The sequence below is a fragment of the Cydia splendana genome, chromosome 11, assembly GCF_910591565.1.
Source record: "Cydia splendana chromosome 11, ilCydSple1.2, whole genome shotgun sequence".
In the NCBI taxonomy this organism is placed as follows: Eukaryota; Metazoa; Arthropoda; class Insecta; order Lepidoptera; family Tortricidae; genus Cydia; species Cydia splendana.
This window is the reverse complement of record NC_085970.1, coordinates 7,021,734-7,037,497: the sequence shown is the minus strand read 5'-3', so window position 1 is coordinate 7,037,497 and position 15,764 is coordinate 7,021,734. Positions and strand designations below refer to the sequence as shown.

General features: G+C 38.6%; 2 protein-coding genes across 2 annotated transcripts in view; one reads left to right on the top strand and one right to left on the bottom strand.

The window, feature by feature from the left end:
* Positions 1–5,731: 5,731 nt before the first annotated feature.
* On the bottom strand, positions 5,732–11,740 carry LOC134794751 (uncharacterized). The gene has a single exon (XM_063766533.1). The coding sequence runs from the start codon at positions 11,406–11,408 to the stop codon at positions 6,204–6,206; it is 5,205 nt and encodes a 1,734-aa protein (XP_063622603.1). The 5' UTR covers positions 11,409–11,740; the 3' UTR covers positions 5,732–6,203.
* A 1,013-nt stretch (positions 11,741–12,753) lies between these two features.
* LOC134794750 (immunoglobulin superfamily member 10-like) overlaps positions 12,754–15,764 on the top strand; it is a 37,117-nt gene continuing 34,106 nt past the window's right edge. The window contains exon 1 of the mRNA XM_063766531.1: positions 12,754–12,773. The gene's annotated coding sequence lies outside the window, so the exon portion shown is untranslated. The remainder of the gene's footprint in view (positions 12,774–15,764) is intronic.

Sequence of the window (15,764 nt, the reverse complement as noted above, 5' to 3'; positions counted from 1 at the left end):
ACCAATTCCGTTAACACCACTCTGCTGCACCAAAAATGCTGGAAAATGTACGATCACTGGTAATTAGTGTACCTACGACAAAATACGTACAACAATAATATCATCTTATTATCAGCTTTAATCACCTACTTTAAGATTGTCCCCAAATATTTTTCTTCATTTTTTTTGTATTCATTGTATTCCCTTATTATAATGAAGTAATTAAGAATAGTAATTACAGAATGGTTTTGTTAACTACAAAAACAAACTGAATTTTTATTGTATCAAGAACTTAATTAACCCACACGAAATACCTAAAGTTGCTATAACTGCGATAATATCTGAGTGACCTCTGAATTCTGAGGTCGATCTGATATGCTTGGGTCGCCTAGTTAAGGTATATACAAGGTAAAACACCTCACACACTATCACACGTACCACCACGAATTTATTAGGTACCACACATTTATTTTAACCGTGAAAGTAAACTGTTTAGCAAAAACGAAGTTGATAAGGCAAGCAAAAGCGAAGTTGAAGTCATGCGATCATTTCGACAACATGTTATGTTACGATTTAAGTGCGGGAGGCGAAAGTTGTTGTCCAATCTCTGTAGGTATACATTTTCTTTCAAAAGACCTACGTAGGTAGGCATTTATAAGATTTGGTGTATATTATTTAGAAAAAAATTGACCCGCGCGCCGAGTTTCTTGCGATGGTATAATGATGTAGGGTTAGAACCGATGCTAAATTTTGACATTAATAAGTGCATTGTAATATCATAATATGTTTTCATTGAAGAATAAAGACTTTTACTTTCCAGTTTTATTTGCAAGGAGTTAATTTCAGTTGTCGGATTAACCGCTAGACGTCGTTGTACCGTGCGTGAAAAATCCTAGTTAGCGGTGTTAATATTTTTCCGGGAAACATGACCTGAGGTACTTAGTATTGTTAAGGTTTTAAAACACTTGTACCTTTATTCGATTTAATATATTATTTTATGGTCAATAAGATAGCTTTTATTCTTGGCCCTTTTTACAGTTGATAAGTACCTAAGTTTAAATTTAATTTGACGAAATATAAAGTGAGCCGATCTTGTTCAAACATGTTCAGCTCACTTTATATTTCGTCAACCTAACCTCATAGGGCCTTAAATCTTCTTCCTTATCCTGTTAGACCCTTTTCAGACAAAGTGCTTTTGTTAAAATACCTACATATGTATATCCACGGTTAAATCTGTGAACTGGCTTAGGTATTAGGTATAGATTAAGCAAAGCAAGAAAGCAAATTGTTTCTACAGTATATATAATAAACTATTATCTTATCTTATCTTCTACGTGTATGATAAGATAATGAATATCAAGTTGTTTACTTCCTAAAAGCTTACTCGTGCGAAAATCCGTACTTATTTTCGAAGTCTCGTAATACTGCTGAATATTATACAACTTAATCCCTCTACAAAGTGAGAGAAAGCGAAATATGTTTCAATTGAAGTTTTAGCCGGGATTAATGTTGCTTTGTCTGAAAATGGGAGAGCTTTATTGCTACATCCAAATATTTTACATTTTCGCGAAGTAGATAAGCTAAATTTACTTATTACGCCAACAAGTTAACACATTCAATACCACTAAGTGCTACGGGTTACGCTCGTAGCGCGTAGCCACGGTTTCGTCGTATGTAGCGCGTAGTCGCTACGAACAGTGTACCCGACAGTCGGGTTCTTGGTGTTGAATGTGTTAAGATGTAGGCAGAATGATTCTTTGACACATACCTACACAGAAAACATCCTTAGCACATTCATTGCCACTAAGTGCTACGGGTTACGCTCGTAGCGCGTAGCCACGTCTTTGCCGTATGTAGAGCGTAGTCGCTACGAACAGTGTAGGTACCCGACAGTCTGGGTCTTGGCCCTGAATGTGTTAACTCAGGAACAAATATTTGTGATAAACACACAAATAAATGCCTTTATCAGGATTCGAACCCGGGACTTTCTACTTCGTAGGCAGTCACTACCGACTAGGCTAAGGCCCACTTGCACCCCCCACTAACTCGGGGTTAAGCGGTTAAACCGTTACCCATTTTCAAATTGTATTGGTAACCATGGTAACTCCAGGTTTAATCGGTTAACCCCGGGTTAGTGGAAACGTGCAAGTGGCGCTAAGAGGCATATATTTTAGGTACTTAATGTTGCCACGTCCCATTTTTTCCCACATAACACATTAAGTGGAAACAATGAAAGCCTTGCTTCGTAATATATGAGCAGGGAATAAAGCTATAATAGCTTCTTCATAGATTTATGATAACAGCCGTACTGAAGTGAGTACAGGTCGAATTTATGCTTATTTAATCTAGAGTGCCCGGAGAGCGGTGGGGGCCGAGTGGATATGTCGTCCGACTTTCGATCCGGAGGTCGCGGGTTCAAATCCTGACTCGTACGAATGAGTTTTTCGGAACTTATGTACGAAATATCATTTCATATTTACCACTAGCTTTTCGGTGAAGGAAAACACCTGCATACATTTGCGAAGAAATTCAAAGGTGTATGTGAAGTCCCCAATCCGCATTGCGCTAGCGTGCGGACAATAGCCCAAGCCCTCTCGCGCATGAGAGGAGGCCTGTGCGCAGCAATGGGACGTATATAGGCTTAATTATTATTATTATCTAGAGTAAGGTTATTTCTTCTGAATTGGTAAAAATATTAGAATTTTCATTCGTCAAAATTATTTTCATGGAATAATTCTGAAAATCAAGTTTAAAATAAAAAAGGGTCTATCTATTAAGGAGGGTCCTTATTGATGAAAACCCACAATTAGCTACTTAATAAATAGTTTAACAGAATTAAATTAGTACGCATGAAAAATATAATTAAGAACAGGATTCTGTACCGAACTGTGTCTGACTGTATGTCAGTGAATGCATATAACCATACAATTATATGCGATCACTGCTGTATGTGTAGAAACTTACCAGTTTTCTCTCCTGACTAGGTATATAAAGTGGGCAGGTAATTAGTCGGGCGTAATAGCTTTTCTCCCGGGATCAACTTGTTAACTGTTCTTTCCTTGCTATCTTCCTTTTTCCCTCTTTGTTTGAATTAATTATAAACTGCAGTAGATGTCATATAGTGTTAGATGTTGAGGATATCTCAAACCATCCTTTAGTTTTATTTTTTAAATGTTTGACAGTGACAGATAAGTTTGCCGCGGTTTTGAACAATAATGACATTGACAGGAGATGAAGACTTAGAAAGAAAACTCAAGCGGTTGAATAAGAGGTTGTATAAACTTTAATTAGGTATATAAAACTCAAAAATAAACTATTGTAAATTAATTCGGAGTTTTAGTGAAGACGTGTCCTTTTAATAGGTACTAAAGAAAAAGTGCCAACGCCGGAATCGAACCGCCGCGGCGTCTTCTGATTACGCGGCTAACGTCCTGACAACTAGGCCACTCGGCCACAGTTTATAATTTATATATATTAGTGTGACTAATTAAAAATACAAATCAAAATATTTAAAACTAGCCACCCGCTCCGGCTTCGCACGGGTTACACAAAACCTTAACAAAGTATACACCTAAACCTTCCACAAGAATCACTCTATTGATGGATGAAAACCGCATGATAATCCGTTCAGTATTTTTTGGGTTTATCGCGAACATACAGACACACAAACAGAGAGATGAGGCGAGGGACTTTGTTTTATAAGGTGTAATGAAAAATCGCTCGAATATGCAGTGATAGCAGATAACGAAATTTCGATTTTCGCGGTAAGCTCTCAGGTATAATTAATGAATGTTTTTTTTCTCAATTTTTTTTTCTAAGTTAACAAATTTTAAGCATGGGCCGATACAGACGGACATTACCGGCCCTATGGACGTATATTTCTTTTAAAGTTGGTTTAAAACCAGACCGTGATAGCAATTTATCTAAAACCTTTGCCGAGCTGAAGTCTATTCTTTCTAAAAGTTAAAGAGCAAAACGACTGGAGCTTTTTCAAGCTCTGCTTTCTATTATTGTGGAAAATTAAGTTACCCATCTTTGTACCTGAGCTTCGCGCCATTTTCACAAAAGACTTGAAGCTCTAACTGTTATACCTGTAGAGCTTTGTTCAGTGGTCTGTTTTTAGTGTTTTTAGTAAGAAAGCAAAGACTCGTTAAAGTTTATGCTGGTGCTGATCTTTTGTGAGCAAGATCGCCAAAATTCATTTACGTCAAAAGGCAAACTTTAGCTTTAAGCTGTATTTTAGGTACTTTTGAAAATAAAACAAGAATCAAGAACATTTAGACGTCCGCTGTTTTCACCGGACAATTGTCCGTGTTCGGCGACGAAGTCTTGTTTTCTTGGATACTTAGGTACGTCACTTTTGACTCTGACTAATCCATATCGTATCTAGACGTAATATTTGACGCATCTTAAAGTTCGAATCGGGCCGGTAGTCGCGTAACACGGTCCGTTGACTCCGTTGTCCGGCGAAAATACCGAAAGTCTACAAGTGGCCTGAGGTAAATTTGAAAACCGACCGGTGGGCCGACAGTCTGGTGAAGATCGCTGAGTATCGTAGCATATTAGTCAGATGGTAGATGTTGTGAAGGTATTTCTCCTGCACTAGACAATAGACATGTTAGGGTTAGGTACTCAATGAAGATGAAATGTACCGTAAAATGGGGTGAGTAGGGTCAAAACATAAATTCAAACCTCGATAACATTATATTTTTACATAATTATGAAAACTGAATGGTGTATATAATAAGTGTTCCGGACGTTTGTATTTTAGTTTTTATTTTATTTTGGGTAGTTCCATTTTATAACTTTGACGATAAAGAGGAAAACCCACCTCACCCCGTAGTGCCTCGTATTTGGGGTGAGAGGGGTTTTCATACAAAGGTGATTTTAGAAGATTGTTGGATCGATTTTTTTTTATTATGCGTATTACTATAGCTCCATTTTAAATTGGAATACATTATTTTTGTAGCAGTAGCCTTAAAATCCCTTCTCACCCCCCTCTCAAACCTTCTCTCCCCATTCATAACCCACCTCTCCCCGCGAAACCTACTCACCCCGTTTTACGGTACATGCAAACATAACACGTCTGTTGGATTTCGAAGCCGCGTACCTACTTCTGCAACACTGTCATATCACAGTGGTTGCTTTTACGTTTCTCTACTTCTTTCTACCAGTCTTTTTACTAGGTGGGTACTTCATCTGTATCTTCTACGGTCAAATTTTGTAAATAAAAAAAACTTTTTCTTGAAATATTTAGCTGCCCACAATTTATTGCAATGCCTGTTTCATACCAACCCTATTAATAGCTTAGCTAGAAAATTCTACTCTTAGACATAGTAGGTACCCGAAAAAATCTTTAAATTTACGAGCCTCGTAAAAGTGTCCAGGGGCGTGCCAAATACAATACCATTTACCAGAGTACATTTTTAGTGAAAAAAAGACCTTCCCGGCGCAAAATAAATCACGACCGAGCTTCGAACCTACACCATAAATACATCAACTGACAATTACTTGAGTAACCGAAGGTACAACCACTTTGTGGGATCTTGTTAGAGTTGTTGGAATAATAGACCTTATTTGAATTAAATTAGGGTTGAAATTGTGATGGTGGAAGATAAATTATGCATTTGATTACGATTGGGACAAAACGTCCACTTGTAATGGCTATTGTAACAATATTCCGAGTGTCTCCTGTGTTTCGATAGCTATAAGGTTCTGTATTGAATACTCTCAAAAATTAAAGAACTTTGCGTATGATCACAGCGATGGTTTATTTGCAACTGACCTGGCTTACATAGGCATCGATCTATCTAACGGGAGACATGCATGTGTGTCTGTGCGTATATTTGTCTAAACATGCCGCCTACCAAAAAATACATTTTTTCACTCAGTCATAATCAAAAGACAATTACTTCCTTATTTACAGACGAATTCAAATAATCTTACATCTAAGTCGCACTCATAGGCAATTACATACACATGCATGTTCGTTCTTACAAGTTTACTTATAAGAAAATAAAGGGTAAGAACATATCAAAGCCCGTCGGATTACATAATCAACAAGATAAATGAACTAACAATAGTTATACGTAGGTAATTCGTGATATATGTTCAATTCTTATACGAGAAATTACTTAAAATTTCTGTAAAGTAAAGACTCAAGGGCATTTTTGGTACATAACATAACACAAGACAATCATGCAACAAATAATGCAAAATCACAATTACTGTTCGTTAGCATTAACAGGCAGTTCACACAATTTTGACACTGAACGTTTGGTAACGTCCCCGCGGCACCGCACGCTATAGACACGAGTCACGCCATCCGGACCTGGGTGCTTGTCTAGCACCCGACCAAGTGACCATTTTCCTGGTGGAAGTTGATCGTCCTTTATCAATACAATATCGCCAAGGTCGAATTCACGTTCTCGTTTTAACCACTTTGGCCTTTCTTGAAGACGGGAGAGATATTCATTTTGCCACTTATGCCAGAAGTCTCTAACGAGTTTTTGGGTGAATTGCCAACGTGATAACCTGTTGGTGTTGATCTCTCGTAAATCAGGGTTAGGTATTGTAACTGGCGCCTCGCCGAGCAGAAAATGTCCGGGTGTGAGTACTTCGACATCTGGGTCGGTTGTATCTACAGGAATCAAAGGCCGACTGTTCAAACACGCTTCAATCTCACATAACGTCGTGCTTAACTCTTCAAAGGTGAGATTGGCGGTGAGTATTCTTTTTAAATGGAACTTTACTGATTTCACCCCAGCCTCCCACAGACCTCCAAAGTTTGGGCTATATGGAGGTATGAAGTGCCATTGCGTTCCATCGTCAGCCAATAGGCTACTTAACCGCTCTGGGAGTTGTAAATTAGATTCTTTCCATGCTATGGTCAAGTCTTTGTCAGCGCCGACAAAGTTGCGCCCTTGGTCGCTCCATAGGTGCGTGCATCTTCCTCGACGAGCAACAAAACGCTTGAAGGCTCCTATGAAGGATTCTGAGGTCATATCGCCAACCAGTTCGAGATGAATGCATTTGACGACCATGCAGACAAAAATTGCGATATAGGCCTTATTAGATTTTGCTCCCCTGCCTCTTGACATCAAAACCTGTATGGGGCCAGCAAAATCTACTCCGCTATGTAAGAATGGTCGGGCTTGCGTTATGCGAACCTTAGGCAGGTCTCCCATAATCTGTGTTCGTGTAATAGCTCTGTGCCTGGCGCAGACAACACATTTGTGAATATATGCTTTAATTGCATTTTTAACTCTAAGGATCCAGTATTTTGAACGTAGATAGACAAACATTAATGGCATCGTGCCATGCAGCGTTTTTTGATGAGCATCTGCTATTATTAACAATGTCAGTGCATTTCTACTATTAAGTATAATAGGATGTTTTCTTTCTTCAGGGATGTCAGCATTCCTAAGTCTTCCGCCTACCCTGAGAACATTTTTCAAATCAAGGTAAGGATTCAACCCTTTTATTGCGCTATCCCTTTTTACATCCTTGCCTTTCATTAGATTGTCTAGCTCCGCGCCAAACTCTCTCCTTTGTACTAATTTTATACACCTTATTAAAGCATCTTCTAGTTCTGTAGTTGTTAATTCCCTTTGTATGTTTTCAGGAATCTTCTTACTGTTAAGGAATCGCAAGCTATACACCACCGTCTTCATAAGCTCTGACAATGTATCAAAATCTTCAAATTTAATTCCAGGTTCTTCGCTTTCTATATTCACGTTTACTTGTATATTTCTCTTTCTTTCTAATTCTGTTTCTTTTATTTCAGGTCTTCTATATGGAATATCGTCAGTCTGTAGCCACCTCGGGCCCTTCCACCATTTTTCATCTTGTGCTAGTATTTGAAGGGTTGTCCCTCTACTCGCGATATCTGCTGGGTTATCTTCAGAGGCAACATGGTACCACCTTTGATTGCCAATGTTGTCTAATATCTCGACAACTCGATTGCTGACAAATACGTTCCACCTTCCAGGGTCACCTAATAGCCATGATAGTACTACGGAAGAATCTGTCCAGGCATATACGTGAGTATCGGGTATTCTCATTGCTTCTTTTACTTGTTTGAGTAGTCTAGACAGGAGCACCGCGGCACACAGTTCCAGTCTTGGAAGAGATACTGGTTTCACAGGTGCGACGCGCGTTTTGGCAGCAATTATTCCTGTGCGTATTTCTCCTTCTTCTGTCTCAACTCTGAGGTAAGCTACTGCTCCATATGCCTTTGTGGATGCATCACAGTACCCGTGGACCGAAATTGCTTGCACATTACGTTGAGTCGTATATAACCATCTCTGTACTTCGATGTCGCAGAGGTAATCAAAGCTTTGACGTAAGTTTATCCATTTTTGCTTAACATCAACACTGACCTCTTCATCCCAACTAATACCCTGAAGCCATAACTGTTGTAGTAAACTTTTAGCTGGTAGAATTGCAGGAGCCAACCAACCAAGAGGATCAAATAATCTTTGTACTTGAGCGAGTATATTTCGTTTGGTTATAATTTCAGGAATTTCGGGTAGCTCTAATGTATATTGAAAAGTGTCGTGGCCCACATTCCAGGATAGTCCCAATGCTTGAATCGTTCCATCTAACTTGATATCCATCTTAACTCGCGAGCTTCTCTGCGACGCTTCAATTTGCTCCAGGAACTCTCGTTTGTTTGAGGTCCATTTTTGTAAGTGGAAACCTCCACGTTGCAGTATGCTCTTTACTTCCCGTGCTGTGGTTATGGCCTCGTCCACGTTGTCATTCCCTGATATCAAATCATCCATATAGAAGTCCTCCTTAATGACTCTTGCCGCATTAGGTTGGTCCTTGCCTTCATCCATAGCTATCTGATGCAGCGTCTTGACGGCTAAATAAGGGGCCGATGCTGTCCCAAAGGTAACTCGAAGCAGGCGATAATCTTTAACTTCTTCGTTTGGATTAGTACGCCATAGTAGTCGTTGATAGTTGGTGTCCGCTTTGGTTACCAGTATTTGGCGGTACATTTTCTCCACATCGGCCACAAAACATACCTTTCTCATCCGCCAACGCATGATAATGTTACGCAAGTCTTCTTGAAGCTGGGGTCCGACCAGTAAATCATCGTTTAATGATTTATTATTAGAACCCTTGGCTGAGGCGTCAAATACGACTCTACATTTCGTTGTCTCTTTCTCCTCTTTAATTATAGCATGGTGAGATAGATAGACAGCTGCATCTTCCATTTCCTCTTCTGGAACTTCTTCCATATGGTTCATGGCTAGGTACTCGTCAAGCACTCTGGTATATTCAGTTTTCAGTTGAGGCATCCTATCGAAACGTAATTCTAACTGCTTAAGTCGTTTCATAGCTATGCTTCTGGTATTCCCTTGTGTTGCTTGAGGCTGGTTAGTTCTCATAGGTAGCTTCACCACATACCTCCCATCTTTCGTCCTGGAATGAAGTGTTTCATATATTTCTTCACAGAGTCTTTCGTCTGCTGTGTATGCTCGTTTTAAAGGTGTTTCTAACTCCCACATGTTTTTCACCATATTATCCAGGTCTAATTGATGATGCATTGCTATTACATCCTCTTGAGGGTTTGATTCATCAATTTCTCCGAAGATAATCCAACCCAGGCTGGTAAGTTGAGCAATCGGCTTTCCTGGTGGACCCTTGATGATTTTTTCTTTTAAGATTCGTGAATATACTTTCACTCCTAGAAGCAAATCAATTCTTCCAGGTTTGTCAAATGTCGGATCTGCTAGAGGGAGATCTTTCAAATGCGCCCAATCGCCTGACTTTTCATTTATAGGTACATTTTTGGATGGTAGCACCTTTGTTACTCGCGTAGGCATGACATACATCTTTACATTGAGGTTAAAATTATTCTCATATCGTGAAAGAACATCTAATCGGACGGTATGATTAACCCTCATGTTGGTTTCGCCAACGCCCGTAATTCTTCCTCTAACAGACTCCCTTTTCACTTTAAATAGTTGAGCTGCCCTTTCAGTGATAAACGTCGCTTGTGATCCTTTATCCACCAACGCTCGCAGCAGGATCACCCTTCCAGTCGTATCTCGTACCGGTACTATAGCCGTAGCCAATAGCCCAGCTGATTCATCTGCTGCAAAATTGGCCACTATATCTTCTAATCTTTCGTCATCGTTTTGGCTCCCGTCGTCGATTTCTTCCAATTTGGCATGTGCAGAAACGTCAGTTGTCTTATTCTCTTCAGTTGCTGACGTCACTCCTTGAAAGTTACTTTGATGGAGTAGTGAATGGTGTCGACGATGGCAGACCTTGCAGGATACCTTTAGTTTACAGAACAGCACTGAGTGTCCTGGCAGGAGACAATTATAGCACAATTTTTGATTCTTAGCAAACTCGCTTCTTTCGCTTGGATCCAATTTCCCAAATAGCTTGCAATGGCATAAAGCATGAGCCTCTTGACAGAAAAGGCAATTTTTTTCGGATATAGTACTGGCGTGAAATGCTCGCTCTTTAACAGTCTTGGCTTGCGACGACGCTGCAGACGTAAGTTCCAATGTATGTATTTTATTTTCCAAAAAGTGAAACAATTCATTGATGGTAGGCAGATCCCCAGTCTCTTGCAGGCTCACGTGCTCCTCCCATTGTTTGTGGCTCTCTGGATCCAATTTTTGAGTCGCTAAGAATATAAGCATGGGATCCCAAGAATCAGTGTTAATCGACAGACCTTTAAAGCTGTGAAGGCACTCTTTCATATTGTCAACTAATGTTTTCAACAGGCTAGGAGATTGACTCAGCATTTTTTTTGATGAAAACAGCCTTTTGAGAATTGCATTGACCACAAGACGTTTATGACTGTAACGTTTCTTCAATGTATCCCACGCGGGTCTGTAATTCTTCTCCACTACTTTATAATGCTTCAATGTTGTGCTGGCTTCTCCGATTAAACAAGACTTTAGGTAATAAAACCGCTGCACGTCACTCAATGACTGGTTGTTGTGAATTATTGATGTAAAAATATCTTCAAATGCCTGCCATTCCTCATAAACACCAGAAAATTTCGGTAATTCCAAACGAGGTAATTTCACATCCATTACTGTCCTAATATCTCCAGAAACTGCCGAAATATTCATGGGCGTGCCAGCCGGTGTAGGTGTGTTAAAGTCCAACAGGTCTTGAAGCGTAGTTTTGAGATTCAAGTATTTTTCTTCACATTTATCGTAATAATTCTCGACGAAGTATAACAGAGATTGCCTTTGTTCCGTAGTTGATATTTTTAGTAACTCGGAATGTAATTGTTTAAATGATGACCAGTACTCGTCAATATATTGCATGCGCACCTTTACGTAACCAAGGGTTAGCCTGTCCTTAGGACATTTTTTGTAATTAATTTCCGCTTTCTTGATACTGTTGTATATATCTTCTAATTGCACCGAAACTTCGTCGATTGTAGCCATGTCGATTAACAACAAATAACGTTATAAGTCCCAAAGCAACAAAGTTATTCACTTTTATAACTCAAAACTATAATAACATCACCGCCGCGTAGCTGAGAATTCCAATGTTTTTATGTAAACAACTGCACTTTGCACTCGATCCAGGTATCGCCGCTGTCGCCGGCCGGTGATTATCTTATTATTCTTTCGATTCGCATCCGGTTCGATTATGGACCATGTTTCGATAGCTATAAGGTTCTGTATTGAATACTCTCAAAAATTAAAGAACTTTGCGTATGATCACAGCGATGGTTTATTTGCAACTGACCTGGCTTACATAGGCATCGATCTATCTAACGGGAGACATGCATGTGTGTCTGTGCGTATATTTGTCTAAACAGGATGACTCACGTTAGACCGGGCCGTGGCCGGGCCGGAGCTTCCGGAGCTTCGTTTTCTATGGAAAGCACCACGTGATCACCGATCAGCCGTCATGCCGTCATAGAAAATTACATGTCGGACGCCGCGGTCCGGGCGCACGGCCCGATCAAGCGTGAGTCAACCTTAACGCGAGAAAGTAATGAAAACATATACTATATTGTACTCCTCAAACGATAAGATATTTGTTTAAAAACTTTTAATAGGTAATTATAAAGTTTTAGACTTCCTATTTTTCATACAAACGCTATTATATATATCATCATTGCAGTTGACGTTGCTTGTCACGCTTTAAGGCTCCTCTTCACGTTGGGCCAACGCCAACGCCAACGAGGGACGCAGCCATGCGGTAGAATGAGATAGCAATATCACTTCCTCCCTCTAACGCATAAATGCGTTCCTCGTTGGCGTTGGCGTTGGCGTTGGACCAACGTGAAGAGGAGCCATAAAACATATCAAAATTCGCAATACAGTCTTAGAATAAACTTACTAAAAATCAAAACACAAGTTATTTTTAAAAGTAGCTGAACAAATTGGTCAGTTTGAGGAGTAGGTACAACCTACAGTTTAATGTATTGCTCCTGTAACAAGCCACACCCGGTATAACAGAGTAGGACCAATACATAAAAAACTTAGCTAAATGTCTTAATTGTAAGAGTCTAGAAAATATATAAAAAAAAAAAATCCATACAATACCGCGTGTCCCTCACACCTCATCATTATTGAACGTGCGTTTTATACAATTTTGGCATTTTAACTTTGTGCATACAAGTCAATGTCAATGTAATTTATTTAATGCGTTTTAATGAACTATAAAAAAGTAAATGATGCTAAGTTTTTTATCATCAAAATAAAATGCTGTCCGACATTAGTTTTATTTATTTTTCCCTTTTTTCAGATAAACATGTGCAACGCATCGTGTTGACGAATAATTCGGCTCCTTTCATGGTAAGCTAAATTAATTTTCTTGACGTTGTGCCTATTTCTCTCTAAATAAACAACCAACCCAGCTCCTACTAAACCTACTTGTAGCAATGTCTTCACGTTGCTAACTGCCTCGTTTAGTGTGCACAGAGTCCCTAGGCTTAATAAACTTATTACTCTTATTAGACTTATCGATTGGGTAGTCTGGCTAGTCCATTTGCGATCCAATTTTTGATTTATTGAGTTATACGAAATTAATATCATCAATCATAAAGTTTAGATAATCGAGTTAGAATTTCGATCAAACTAATGTGCTAACTGAGTACGGTCTAACTTTAATTAATGTAACTAATAAATATCCATCTGCCATACATAAGTCACTAATTTGTATTAATATAGATTAGCATGTATTCGGATAGCAGTAAATTTAATGTAGGTCATCATATCATCCTTTTATCGCCACTGCTGAGCATAGGCCTCTCTTCGAGTTTCTCTTCTATGTCTCATCGATGTAGGTAGTCAAATAATTTTTAACAAACTAAATTGTTTTAAACTTTCACGATTATTAAACATTATCAAACTACACAACGGGACTTAATCGCGTATTTAAGCCTAAGGTCACCGAAGGACGTTATTCCATTCCAGTCACCTGGCGTTTATAAAATAGATTGCAGTTGTGGTAGTTCCTATATCGGAGAAACTAAGCGCACCATAGCAGAAAGAGTTAAGGAACATATCGCAGCTGTCAAAAATCGTCAGGTGAACAAGTCTGCCGTGGCTGAGCATTTGCTGGAGTCAGGACCAAACCACTGGATTGAGCTGCATAACCCTAAAATCCTTTCCACGGATCGCCATTTCTACAGTAGAAAAGTGCGGGAAGCCATTGAAATCAAAAAACATTGCAATTTTAATCGGGACGAGGGTTTTAAGATCTCATCCACATGGAATCCAGTCATTAGCAAATGTAAGCGGAAACGAATATCGACAGTCGATAAATCGAATATCGTTAGTGTTGTGTGTCGACAGAGTAACATCCCTAGTGCGCAAAACGTTCAAACTGATAAACAAGACCAAGTGCGGGTAGTTCGAAAAACTCGCGCGGCTAGAAGATGTTGATGTCAACTTGAGCCAGTCTTCTCCGAGACCACGGGGACAACGTCGTCCTCGAAACGTCGGAGGTAAATCTTAAAACTTAAATACGCGATTAAGTCCCGTTGTGTAGTTTGATAAACAAAATTGTTTCAACAAACTTTTAATAACTCAATTCAATGTATAGTCAGCCAAGAAAGTGGAAAGTGGAAAGTGGCACTTTCTTGGCTGATCGCAGTCAATTTGATTTTTGTATCATTTCGTACTTGGTCCCAATGACAATCAATATAAAACCGGCAAGGGATCTCACTATTATTACTATGACAATTTCTTGACCGTAAATTTAATACTGAGACGTTCCAAATTAATAGATTAGTTAATAATAAAGTTTTACGGCAAGAAGAGACATGGCTTAGATTTTAGTCTGGTTCACTGGCGAGCAAACTTCAATTTCATTTAATGCATGGCTTATTATTAACCGGGCAACTGAAATATTAAACAGGAACTTTCATTGGGCATAAATTTGGCTGTGTATTAATATTTTAGCGCCAATAAATTTATATTAGCCTCAAATATTTTATTTTATTTATTTTATTTTTATTTATATAAGCATCATATTATTATAAAACTGGCAGCAAAATCAAGTCACCCAAATAATTTATAGGAAACTTGAAGTGATAAGTTGGCGTCTAAAATAATAAGTAGGCAACTAATATTGAAAAGCTCGATCATAAAATTTGATTGTCACCTAGTTGTTCACATCTAAAAGTACCTAATCATATTGAGCATATCGTTTCAGGTAGTAAATATTTTAATACGAAAGCAGTTAAATTTAATGAATATTAGTCACTATTTACACAAAACACCTCAAATTAATTTACCAATGCGCAATGGTCAGTATACTTATAGTCGAAATTCCTAATCATGAAACACCTAATGGCCATTATACAATTCGATCTTTCAATTTTTAATTACTGATTGCAATAGTTATGTGTTCAAACAGAGTCAAAAGATAGGTGCGACGACGAGCGAAGCGAGGAGGAGCGTGTTAGGTTGACCGTGTAGTGACCAAACAAAATATTTTAAAAGAACTTCATTTTTTTATTAATAGATAGCCGTTTTCTTTTTAAAATGTGCTTCATAAATGGTCTCCAATATAATAATGCAGTTGCCAAATAAATACTTGGTACCTGCCTAAAAATAATCAGAAGCCGTAACGGCATTAACATACAACTCATATTGATATATTTTAAGGTTCAATTTTTGTTGCCAATCTATTAATTTTAGTACCCATATCTATTTGTTTAAACTACCCAATTTCGATTAATTAGTTGACCGGTTAAATTCGTGTCGCATTAAGGGTTGCACTAACAAAATCAGTTTTCTTAATTTTCTACTAGGTACTAAAGTCCTTTAACGTTTGCGTAGAAGTCGTTAACACTTTCGAGCCAATTTTCAACCCTTTAGAAGTTGAATTTTCGAAAATCCTTACTTAGTGGAAGAGTATTATGTTTCAATTCTTAAGACCTTGTACCATCGCCCACACTGTTAACTGTACATCAGTGGACCTTATGCCTTTTGTAATAAGGTCCACCGATGTACAGTTAGGAGTGTTGCTGTTTGTACCTATGTAACGTGACTATTTAAATATTTCGATTCATGAAATCTTTATTAGATCGAATTGTATAAAACGCCTTATTTACGATGTTGTCTCAATTTCCCGGTAGATGTCGCCTTTCATTTCGGAAACTAGCTAACGCTTGTATACCGTGGATTTCTTAAGATATTTATTGAAATTTGTATTAAGTGTGATTTGTGTGAGCCAGGCAAATATACGTCAGTTTATTATTAAACTCGGTATTTGTTCTTACTTCCCCTTCGAGACCTTGGTGCAGAGTGTACATGGTCCCTCGATCGGATAAGCGA

Bases quoted from the DNA above. Each gene is read 5' to 3' on its own strand.
- LOC134794751 (XM_063766533.1), bottom strand. From the start codon at position 11,408: ATGGCTACAATCGACGAAGTTTCGGTGCAATTAGAAGATATATACAAC.